The following is a 13185-nucleotide window of genomic DNA, read 5'->3' as shown; positions in this document are numbered from 1 at the left end:
TTCATCCATGCTTCATAAAAAGACTTATTCAAAGATGTATTCCAGAAAAATGAGACCAACACAAAGACGAAGAGTGTACATGGGCAAGAGAGAAGCACCACAGAAATGATTTGCTGTGGGACAGGATCAGGATGAAATGAAGGAAGCTGGCGAGAAATTAGAGGAGGATTCATTATACTTGACACTTAAAAGACTTTGAGTGTCAAAAATTTTGTTGATCTAGAATTGCAGGTTCTACTGTATTTATCAAACCACACTCTTGTTTAGACATGAATAACAGTTATGTAATTTCAGAATCAATCCAGAGACAAAACATGGAAAACAACAGAACACAATGTAAATTTCAAAAAATTTCTCTGCAATGTAGGAATATCACCAACCATAGTTGAGAGAGAAAATAAGAAGATATAAGAAAGCTAAATCCCAGATTTTTTTTTTCATTTTTCACTGTGGCAAGCTAATAAAAACTGTCTTAAATTGCTTACAAAAGCTCTTTATTATATAAAGGTAACTAACAGGAAAGCTAAAAGTAGTAACAGAAATTGAGAGGTAGAGAGAGAAAGCAAGGTATTAGGAGGTATTAGGTATTACGTGTGGACTATTACTTAGATTTCACAGTTGGAAGTTCACACAGTCTAGAGTTGGAAGAATCAAGGGAGATAAATATGCCAGTCATGATGGTAACCATCAGAAAAACTCAAATGAAACCACAGTGGTTATAGCTGATAGATAAGGAGGTACCAAGGAGAGATAAAGAGCTTAAGTAATTTTTTAACATTCTGTTCCTTTTGCATTTTTATGAACCATGTACTACTTTATTTCTATAATAAAAACAAATTTAATGAATGGTATGAATAAATAAATTTTCAGGAGAAATAGAGCAAGTTGGATTTGCTGAATTCCTTGAGTTTTCCTGTACATTCATAGCAAAACCCTGTAAATACCACTGTTTTTTAAATCTTAAATTCTAAAGAATTTCATAAGGAATTTTAATGTAATTATTAATGATTACTCTATAACATAAATAATGGTGGCATTTACCTGGAAAAATATATACATTGTTTCCTTGACCTGGTGTAAAGACTTGCCCATCACTGAGTTTCACTGGCTCAAATGGACTGCCACTGGCAAACAAACATCTTCCCTGTTGAGAAATGAAATAACCTCAACTTTGTTACTTTCTGTGGACTAGAAAATTGAGGTGAATTAAAACAAAATTAAACCCTGTAGTAGACCAATATACTACTTGCAAAACAGGCGTAATTTACTATATAACATAATTCTCTCATTCAAATCCTTATTAGAATAAGGTTTGTTTTATGCATAGCAAGCATTCAAAGTTGAAAAAGTCCATTAATAAATTCTTTAAAACCTGACACTTCTATTTCCTTTAAAACTTAACAAATGTAGACAGCAAAAAAATATCATCCCTAATAATAAAGACTGCTATAAACATCTTTGAATGAGGGGAAAACATCAAAAATTAAACTGCTACCATTTACTGTACATCTGCTGATTCTGGCTCTGTACCAGGTGCTTTATATGTGTTAACTCAGTTAATTTAGCCCACATAGAAGGCTTATGAGATTATCATCTCCATTTCACTAATATATATTTTTAAAAAAATCTCAGAAAGCAAAGGCTTAAATATTTCCAAGTACTTTGTAAAAAGTCACACATCACAACTGTAGCAGTTAAATTTAAATCCAGATTTTTATGACTCTAAAAACCCATGGTTTTCTATTATGCTACAATGCCCCCCAGATAGGCAGTTTATAGAACAGGCATATGGTATAACCACAGTCACAGAAAAACATGGCATGTTGTCTTGTTAAAGAAAAGGAAGTCTCCAAATTTGTTGTATCCATCAATTTTAGTACTGTGCTCTATAATAGCATATAATACATTTTACTAGCACCTTCAGTATTTCTAAGAGAATTTGGTGCCCATGGAATTGAAAAGTACCTGAAGGTTAATTTATAAATCCTTTATACATAACTTTCCCCCACAAATTTCATCTGTTGCACCCCTACCTGACCAAAAAAAAAAAAAAAAAAAAAAAAGGCAAGAAAACAATAGTTTTCAAACAGGATTACTTATCTTGGAATACTTGAGGTATAACTAAAGGAAGTCATGTTTAAACAGCTACTTAGATGAAGTTAAAAGGTGATTCACAGAAAGTTGAACTATCTCCACACAGTAGGATGCACAAAATGACATGACACCTAAACATTTGACAGAGTTATTTTAAGTGTTTAGATAATGCTTTACTTTTCCCTACATCTACAGATGTGTATTATAGCAAGAGTGATTATTCTTTGAAATATAGTAGACCCTTGGCATTAGTGGATTTAGCACTCAAGAATTTGACCCTTTGGACAACCTGAAGATCTACCATGTGTAGTAATTATTATTTTTATAAGACATACTTTCAACTTCAAAATGACCTCAGGTTTATGTGTAGAAGCAAGTCAACTGTGCCAGTGGTGGGCCAGGTGAGTGTCTTGGACCTACAACTCCAGAAAGCTATAGAATTTTCTACAGATAGTTATTACCATTCTCTACCTGTTCTAAGCCTAGTTTTATTTGTGACAAAAATTTTGTTTCTTTAAAGATCACGGTTAATGCCATACGAGTTACCACAATGTATATAATAATATAGATTATTTTTGTGCCACCATTAATTTTAATAGATTTATAAAGTGGATTATACAATATAGCTCTTTATGGGGAAAATGTTATATCCTCATGATATCAGTAAATTTGGAGATTTAGAAAGATCTTGGGCATCTTCTCTAGAATGGCAAGATTCAACAGCAGTTCATCTTCTCCAGGCCATTTTTTTTAACATCTTTATTGGAGTATAATTGCTTTACAATGTTGTATTAGTTTCTGCTGTATAACAAAGTGAATCAGCTATATGTATATATATCCCCATATCCTCCCCAACTTGCATCCCCCTCCCTAATCCACCCCTCTAGGTGGTCACAACAGGCCATCTTTTTTTTTTTTAATTCTTCTTCTTTCATAATCAACCTATAGCTTAAATGTGGCAAGAACTTAATGATAACAGTATTCTCATTCTGAAGTCCAGGTTAGCCTATTCTTTGTTCTTTGAGCAACTGGCCATTAAAATATGAAAACACTTTTTTTTAAACGTATTTTTCTCCCTAAGCAGCAGAGGGTGTTAGACTAGCACTGAGACATCCCTCCACCAAAAACAAAAGGACACTTAAAATTTTAGCAGTAACTACAAATACATACATTTATGCCATTATTTTATGTAACACTAAGAAAAAAATTATGTAAAATTAAACTATGACACAATGCCTTTTTACCATTTTTAAGAGATAACACAATTTCAAAGTTATAAAAATTGTGAGAAAATTTGCATCTTAGAACTGATACAGTATATCATCAAACTGGTTTCCTTGAGGAATTTTTATTCATTCAAACGGTGTACATCTATTACAATAACATTAATTCAAAAAATAAAATTCTTAAATGTTTGAAGTCTTCTACTGATATACTACTACTGCCCAAAACATTTAAATTTTTCATATTTTGGAAATGCCAAGACCTATAATACATGGAGTATATTTATCAACTAGTCTTTGTGTAAGACTAAGATTTAATTTGGGGGGCAATAACCATTAGTTTTAAGTAGTAAAGACAGGTGAAGAGGATGAGCAATCAAGCTAATATTAATACCACTCTTTGGTAAAGAAGTAAGACAGTATACTAAAGAGACTGATTTTTTTTTAATATATCTGTATGCTGACTTTGTGGATGAGTTCAAAAGAAAAGATTTCAATAATTATTAGAAGTTTCAGTAATTATTATAACTGTTGGAAGCCACTAGTCAAGTGAATTTATTCTGACTAACACAAAGTGGCAATATAGAAACAAAAGGAATTTTGAGAGAATATATGTGTCAAAATAAAATTTATAACAATGAGAAAAAAACAATGCTAAATATATCAAGAGCATGAATATTAAGTTCAGAAAGTTCTGAGAGTTCTACTTTGGCAATAGTCTTCTAGGTTGTTTCACACCAATTCTCCCTCTGGTAACAATGAGAAAAACTGGATAAAATATATTAAAAATATGTTTTAAGGAAGTGGGAGTGCTACCAAGATAGGGAGAGCTTGGAGGTGGAGACAGTCAAGATCCAAAAAAAGAGGAAAGCAAGGTATTCGGGCCCAGCATTTGAAGCTTTCCTCCTTCAGGTGAGTGATTTCAAAAGGAAAATCTGTGGCTGAGTGCCTGAGCACTGAAGTTATCAGGAGTCTCATGATGACAGAGAGAGAAAAAGTATACTTCAGAGACCACTATGGGTGAGGGGTGCTGATAAATACCCCAGGTTTGGGCTTCCCTGGTGGTGCAGTGGTTGAGAGTCCTCCTGCCAATGCACGGGACACGGGTTCGTGCCCCGGTCCGGGAAGATCCCACATGCTGCGGAGCGGCTGGGCCCGTGAGCCATGGCCGCTGAGGCTGTGCGTCTGGAGCCTGTGCTCCGCAATGGGAGAGGCCACAACAGTGAGAGACCCGATACTGAAAAGAAAAAATATATATATATACCAGGGTTTTTGATTCATACCCAAGAGAAAATGTAAACAGATGAGGCCTCCCATGGACTACATCTTGCTGAATTATATGGAGCTGCCCCAGACTGACAGCCTCCAAAAGGAAAGGCAAAGCTCCTATGGAGGAAGGTAACTTCATTCCGAGCGTCAAATTATTCCTACTGTTCTTCATCCACACTACGTAGCACTCAATAAGGAAGTGAAAGACAGAAGTAAAACTAGGTTTACAAAAAGACAAGAACTGGATAACCAAGAAGAAAGACAGATAATAGAAATGGACTCACAGAGAGTGAGATATTTGTTACTATCAGACATTAACCTTAATTATGATTCATACATTCAAGAAATTAAATGACAAGACAAAATTTTAGCAGAGAACTGAAAGCTATACAAAAGAATCAAATAAGTAATTTAAAAATATTGTTAAAATTGTGAGGTGTGATAATACTGCGATTATATTTTTAAAAGAATCCTTAACTTTTGAGAGATATACTATAATATTTATAATAAAATGATATGTCTGAGACTGGCTTCAAAATCTAAGGTGAGTAGGATGTAGAAGAAACAAGATTGGGAATAAGTTGATCACTTTTGAAGCAGGGTATTGGTACATGGGAGTTAATTATACTGTTCTTTCTACTTTTGTATATGCTTGAAATTTTCCATAATAAAATACTTTTAATAGAGACAAAAACAAAAAATTTATTAATTTTTCTCAAGGGTATGACCTAACAATTACTACTCTTATATATCACTGTAAACAAGGCTTTAAAAATCACTTCCTAAACAACAAAGATTTACTGTATAGCACAGGGAACTATATTCAACACCTTGTAATAACCTATAATGGAAACAAATACAAAAAAATGAAAAAGTATATAACCGAATCACTTTGCTATATACCTGAAATTAACACAACATTGTAACCAACTTAAAAGAAAAAAATCACTTCCTGGAGTCACTTAAAGATCACTTGCAAGAACAATACAGAAAGTGATTACATTGTGGAGATTACAAATATATCTCTACAGAACAGTAAGGGAAAAAGAACTGTCCTAACGGTATATAAGCAGATACTTTTAACTGGGATATAACCCAGTGGCAGTGTCAAAGAATTCAAAAGAGCTAAATTTTAAACAATTTAGATGAAAGTAAAAATTTGTTCCAGAGAGCTGTCACACGACTCAAAAGAATGGCCCTATGATGGTGAAGATACATGTGAAGAGGGTAAAAACAATTATTTCATGACATGTGAGGGCAAGAAAGTAGTATTTATAAATTGATTATTTTTATAATACGTGATTTTAAGGCTGTGACGCTAAATTAATGAATTATGGAAAGAATGAAATAAAATTCCGCAAGTGAAAAATACAATAAAATTAAGAACCTAACAACAGATTTAGCACAGCTGAAAAGAGAATATGCAAACTGGAAGGTAAGTCCAAAGAAAATCACAGGATTGAAACACAGAGAACAAACAGGATGGTATACATAGAAAATAGTGTAAGAGACATATTAGATATGGTGAAAAAGTCTTGACATTCACATAACTGGAGTCCTACAAGAGAAGAGATAGAATGTGTCCAAAAAGACATTAAACCACAGATTCAGGAGTTCTACAGTCCTCAGGTGGAATAAATACAAAGAAAACCACACCTAAGTCCAGAGCAGAAAAACTGCTTAAAACGGAAGACAAAATGGTCTATCAAAAAGAAAACAGAAGTCCGAAAACAAAAGAATGATACATTCAAAGTTCTGAAATAAAGTATCTACCAACTCTGACTTATATGCAGAGTGAAACAATATCCTTCAAAATGAAGGCAAAATAAAGAAATTATCTAGAGAATTCATCAGACCCACACTTAAAGTAAGTTCTTCTGGTAGAAGAAATAATCCTAGATAGAAGCACAGGAATGCATGAAGGACACAATGGCAATAGAAAATATTAAAATGTAGGTAAATCTAAATGAATAATTTTTGTTTAAAACAAAAAGAATGTCTTTGGGGATTTAAAATATAGAGAGAATTACAATGCACAACAATAGCACAAAAGGCCTGAGGGTGTTAAAATGGGTACATAAAGTAACTGCTTTCCAGAATTGATACAAGCAATAATTTACATCAGAATTTGATGATCCATGGATACATGCTGTAATCTCTAGAGCAACCATAAAAAGAATCATTCAAGAATGTATAACTAATAGGCTAACAGAGGGAAAATAATAGACATAACCAATTCATACTATTATTAAAATACCTCTGTAAGTGTATAGGCTTCTTCAGCTGTGCATTCAGCTTGTGCTGTAGGATTACTTAATGCAAATATTATAGGCCTTTCATTGATATCAGCCATGGCTTTGATTACACCAGGAGTGAAAAGTCGGCCAGCTCCTGCAACTCCTGTAATAAAATAAGGGGGGAAAGAAAAGGAACTTTTTTATAGGTAAAACATACCTTCTCAATAGCATTTCTATAATAGGTTTAACGAAACAAAAGCACAGGTAAATATAAGACCTGTGCTTATCCCATTACAAAGATAAGATTTTGCATTGCTGAGATAATTCCAATCTTAAATCTGAAAAGAGAAACAATAAAATGTTAAAATTTTTCACTTAAATATTTATTGTCTACCCCAGATTTAGTAAATTGTGGGCAATAAAAAAAGAGTGTAAGACTACCTCCATCATGTAGCTGTTGTCTAACACAGGGGTCCCCAACCCCGGGGCCACGGCCTGGTACCAGTCTGTGGCCTGTTAGGAACCGGACCACACATCAGGAGGTGAGCGGCGGGTGAGGGAGCAAAGCTTCATCTGCATTTACAGCCGTTCCCCACTGCTCGCATTACCACCTGAGCTTTGCCTCCTGTCAGCATTATGGTGAGCTATATAATTATTTCATTATATATTACAATGTAATATAATAGAAATAAAGTGCACAATAAATGTAATATGCTTGAATCATCCCCAAACCATCCCCCCTCCCTGGTCTGTGGAAAAATTATCTTCCATGAAACCGGTTCCTAGTGCTAAAAAGGTTGGGGACCACTGGTCTAAAAGGCATAGAGCTTCAGCTTTTTTTTTCCCTTTAACTTTTTATTTTATATTGGAGTATAGCTGATTAACAATGTTGTGATAGTTTCAGGTACACATAGAGCTTCAGTTTACAAGGTAAAAAGAGTTCTGGAGATTGGTTGCACAACAATGTGAATGCACTTAACACTACCTCACTGTACACTTATAAATGGTTATGGCCAATTTTATGTTATGTGTATTTTACCACAATTAAAAAAACTGTTTTAATTAAAAACTTGCACCTCAAATGTTAACTTGTTAAACTCTGTAGTATTCATTACAAAATAATAGGAGTTCAGAAGCAATAAAAGATCTTCTTGACTAAAGCAATCCAGTTTCTTTTTTTTTTTTTTTTTTTTTTTTTTTTGCGGTACGCGGGCCTCTCACTGTTGTGGCCTCTCCCGTTGCGCTCAGCGGCCATGGCTCACGGGCCCAGCCACTCTGCGGCATGTGGGATCTTCCCGGACCGGGGCACGAACCCGTGTCCCCTGCACCGGCAGGCGGACTCTCAACCACTGTGCCACCAGGGAAGCCCCACAATCCACTTTCTTGATAGAGTTCAGTTTAATGACCTTTTAGTAAGCCACTACAATGTCTCAGACACTGTATTAGGCCATTAGGATATAAAAATGAGCATAATGCAAGCAGCTTATAGGTGAGAGAAAAAACAACAGAGTAAACAGAAAATCAGAAAACCTGTAACAGGTGCTAAGCATGTAGTGCATAGAAGCACAGCATGAAGGAAGAATACTTAGCCCATGGTGGGAATCTGGGGATGACCAAGCAATGCCTCCCTCGGCTGAGTGTTTACACAGTTCATCCAATAAGACTTACATTCAATAGTCAAAGAAATTTTAAATTCCATTTTATAAACTGATATGTAATAGAGAAAAGTACTGATCTGGAGACCAAAGTTTTAGTGCTTGCTCGGTCACTACCGGCTATATGAAATATTCACAAATCTTAGGCAAGTTGTTTAACATCTCTGTGCTTGTTTTTCTCATGTAAAAAAGGAACTTCTACTCAGTGTTTCCCCATGTGGAAGTATGTGGACATAGTCTTAGGAATCCATGAGCTCTAAAAGAATTAAACATTTTTTTTCTTTTTGTTTCCTTGACCCTCCAGGGACTGAGTCAATGGACAGATTCTTAGGTTTCCATACTGAGTTTTGAGAGAGACACACTTGCAATCTTTAAGATTACTTCTCACTCTAAAAAATTATGAGTTCTAATCAGTGAAGAAGCTAATACAGACATCCTTTTCCTAACCATAAAGACTGTTTGAGACTTAAACCAGTAAGTTTACTATTTAACATTCCACAGGGCTCCTCCAAGAAATTGGCAAAATTACAAGAAAAATTATAGATTCAAATCTTACAGCTATATAGGAAATGAAACAGTCCCTCTTTTAAAGACTTTTACATTTTCTGCTCTGAACTTAATGCCATGTTGCATAGTCTGATGTCAGCTATGCAACGCCTGACTCTTAAAACATACCAAAGGCTTACAGCTTTGTTGCCAATGAAAATCTTTGACTCTGCATAGGATTTTCTTGGTCTCTCAAATAACCTTGGGCTTTTTCAGGTTTTGAGCCCACCAGTCATACCAACTCTAAAAGCAAAGCATGATCAATCACACAGGTTCTAGAAGTTAAAAGTACAGGCAACATCCATTAACAAAACTTTACACACTGTACCTAAAAGCTACCACATACAACACAGGGAACATAGCCAATATTTTATAATAACCATAAATAGAGTATAACCTTTAAAAATTGTGAATCACTACATTTACACCTGTCACTTATATGATATTGCACATCAGATATACTTCAATTTAAAAAAAGCTATCATAGAAAACATTACATATGCTGAAAGCTAGGTAAAATCTGTCATTTCATTTTGAGTAATCCTGCATGGAAGTTATAACTGGCATTACACAGGTAAGTAACAGAATGACTTGACAACTTTACTTACCAATTATAGCTGAAGGCTTAAGTTTATTTACTGCATCTTCAAAAGTATCAGGTACGCTCTCTGGGGCTAAGTGAGCAAATGGTTCCTGATGACTGTCTATTGTAGCTTTCCGCCCCTGAATTTTTAGATAAAATACAGTTTTTTAGTAATTGCTTATTAAGGATTAATTGAAAAGACATCATTATAAGTCACATATTGCTTCTACAATAAGAATATCTTTTCATTTTCATGTACATTTCTTTCTTTTTTTTTTTTTTTGCAGTACGTGGGCCTCTCACTGTTGTGGCCTCTCCCGTTGCAGAGCACAGGCTCCAGACGCACAGGCTCAGCGGCCATGGCTCACGGGCCTAGCCGCTCCACGGCATGTGGGATCTTCCCGGACAGGGGCACGAACCTGTGTCCCCTGCATCGGCAGGCGGACTCTCAACCACTGCACCACCAGGGAAGCCCAATGTACCTTTCTTTTTAACCCGTATCTTCCAATTCTATCTTCTTATTGCTCATAAACCCAAATATAAAACACAAATCAAATTCCATTATAACCAGAAACTTACTAATCCCTCTCAGAAACTCATTTATTCTGTTAAGTCCTCCTAAATCCAATAGGGCACAAAGGCCCACAATCCCTTATCTGGGCTAGCTGTGTTTTAAAATTCAGAATTTCATATTTTAGAACTGTCTTATGATAATATATCACAAATACCCTCGCAATGGGCACTCCACAACTGAACAGAACTTATGAATAGTCACACCAAGTACAAAAGGTGAAGATTAGAAATACCCTCTTTGGTCTTGCTACCAAAGTTAGTAGGTAAGTTCAGGTCTGTCAGATTTATTACCAAATGAATTTCAAGAAAAACTCAGGGATTTCAGAGTTTTTAGGATTTCAGAATTTCAGATTGACATCATGGACTTACACTACCAAAAGTTCAGAAACAAGAGGAAAGGGGAATTTGGGTTCAAGATAGCTGAATGTAGGAACATACTTTCCTCACCAAATCCCAGGTCAAAAACTGTAAAAATTAACTCCTTAGTAGTGTCACAAGGGCAGGAGATATACCACTGACACACTAGAACAATGAAGAATTTCTCAACAATGTAAAGCAGACAAAAAACATGTGGAATGCAAAAAGCAACCAGGCTGAGAAATCCTTATTTTGTTAAAAGAGAAGACCTCCCATGCAAAGGTGACTTTTTCCATCAGAACTCCAGAATAACCCCAGGTAAGGACCAGCAGGGGCTGGGAAAAGTAGCACACCATCATCACTTGGTTGGGAAGTAACTAAACGAGTGAAATACAGCCTCAACAGATCCAAGTTCTCAGAACAGTGGTTTCACATGCCTGCTCCCAGGAAGACCACAGCTCTTCCATGAGGGCTTCAACAGGAAACTCTCAAAGTCTCCAAAAGGAGGGCAGTGTTTTGGGTCCTCAGGAGAGATACGAAGCCTAAAACTCATCTTAAAAGAAAAATATACCCTGAACCTGCAGATGTACAGGGTTTCTCACTTGTATTCATTCTAAGCTCGACTCATTACAAATATGATAAAGAATCACAAAACATTTATAAAAACCAACATCACAAAAAGAAACGCCAACATAATTGTGTACTAGTAAAAACAGATACACCCCCCAATAGCCTTCCAAGTACAATGTCTTGTAATCCTTGCATCTTACGCACAAGCAAATATGGCAGTTACGGCTTTGGGAGGTGGCACAGTTAAATGATTAAGAGCATAGGATTCACAGTCAGGCTACCTGGGTGTGAATCCTACCTCCATCACTTATAAGGTGATGATCTTGGAAAAGTGAGCTGACCTTTTTAAACCTCTTTCCCTCATTTGTAAAATTTCACTGAATTTTTGATAAGATCAAATGAGTTTTTTTTTTTAAGTTTAAATGAGATAATACCTGTAAAGTCTTATCACCATGTCTGGTACATTTTAAAATACTTTAAAAAATTATTTATAACTTAAACATTCAAGATTTTTCATTCACATACTTTAATTTTTCATTTCATTTTCTGTACTAATAGAATACTGGTACTAATTAAGAAAAGATTTCAGAACTGGAGCAAAGTACACTAACATAAGCTTGCCCAAAGGTGTAGATGACAAGTAAGCTCTATATCAATATATATGACAAAAATACATTGTGTACTGGATAAGTTCAACTATGAAATAGTGTACCTACATTTCAATGTGTTACACAGTATAAGATATAAGGCATTTCTTAAGCTACTAAATATGGCAATCAATGATAGGAAGGCAGGTCGGTCCAAAGGATACCAAGTTGATCTGGGATAAAACTCTTTATTATCCATCATTTGACCTTAGGAATATGTGCCTTTTTCTGGGGAAAAGGTCCTTAGATTTCCATGAGATTGCTACAGGAGATTATGATCTCCAAACTGTTAAAGAATTTCTGCTCAAATATCAGATGTCCTGCTAATGATTTAATTAGAAACTTCTGAATTCCTATGAAAAACCACTAGGTTTTAGACGGGTCAAGAGTCAGAGAATAAAGCAAGAAGGAATAAGTCTGGTGCCAACACAGAGATTATGATTTGAATATGAAAAAAAACTAAACATATCACTATAACAACATTCTTTTGCTTCTCCAAATTTTAAATACCTTACCTTAAATAATAAACCAAATTTGTCAACCATCCAAATTTTCTTTCGTGCCTCTTCTTCTGAGACACCATTTTCCACCATAGCCATAACTATAAGATTTGCAATTCCAAGAGCAGCCTGTGCAACAAAACATAAATTTTAAAAAATAAGGACTAGAGTATGATGCAATACTAAATTACTTTATTTATGAGAAGTATATGTTATGAGGAATACTGGGTCTATTCTTCCCTTACAAAGCACACAAAGCTTGATTCTTTGTGATATTCTTTCCAAACATTTTACATTACTTATTCACAACACTGATCTTGAATTTATACCCTCTATCTCAACAAAATTATAAGTTCATTATACCCCATTTTCCAATTCTAAAGGAGAATGTTGGTTTTCAATCCTAAAAGCTTACAGGAACTTTACCTCTCCTGCTCCAAGAAATAAGATTCTGTGTTCTGAGATCGGTTTACCAATGACTTTTTGGGCTGCAAGCAGACCGGCTAGAGCAACTGCAGCCGTCCCTGTAAGACAAGTAAAACATTGTAAAGTAAAAAGTAGGCACATTAAAAAAAATTTTAAGTAGGCATCAAAAACCTAAGGTTTTCTTTTGCTTTACCTTGAATATCATCATTGAAGGTACAGTATTTTTCTCGATATTTTCTCAAGAACCTGAATGCATTATGATTTCCAAAGTCTTCAAACTGAATAAGTGTGTTCTGTCCATATCTAAAAACAGCAAAGCCCATAATAGTTGTGTTGAAAATACCACTTTTAAACAGCTTTCCTGTCTAATAGTCCTTATGATCACATTTTAAAATAATGTACAAAGTTAGTTCGTTTAAGGCCATCTGGCAATTTTCAGAGTCTGTGAAAGACTAGAACTCAAAATGTAGAAAACTCTATTACTCATTCAGAAAAATGTATGGGG

At 35.0% G+C, this 13185-nt stretch overlaps 1 protein-coding gene across 1 annotated transcript in view; it reads right to left on the bottom strand.

The window, feature by feature from the left end:
• The window catches only part of ME2 (malic enzyme 2), a 57887-nt gene that overhangs the window by 11491 nt on the left and 33211 nt on the right, over nt 1-13185 (bottom strand). Inside the window, exons 8-13 of the mRNA XM_082640309.1 lie at nt 12874-12983; nt 12681-12778; nt 12270-12383; nt 9633-9747; nt 6844-6986; nt 1042-1144 (exon numbers count right to left, since the gene is read on the bottom strand). Coding sequence (XP_082496435.1) covers nt 1042-1144; nt 6844-6986; nt 9633-9747; nt 12270-12383; nt 12681-12778; nt 12874-12983 — 683 coding nt within the window. The remainder of the gene's footprint in view (nt 1-1041; nt 1145-6843; nt 6987-9632; nt 9748-12269; nt 12384-12680; nt 12779-12873; nt 12984-13185) is intronic.

The sequence above is a fragment of the Mesoplodon mirus genome, assembly GCF_964341445.2.
Source record: "Mesoplodon mirus genome assembly, chromosome: 13".
In the NCBI taxonomy this organism is placed as follows: domain Eukaryota; kingdom Metazoa; phylum Chordata; class Mammalia; order Artiodactyla; family Ziphiidae; genus Mesoplodon; species Mesoplodon mirus.
Note: the sequence above shows the minus strand (reverse complement) of the source record. Positions and strands in the feature narration are given on the sequence as shown.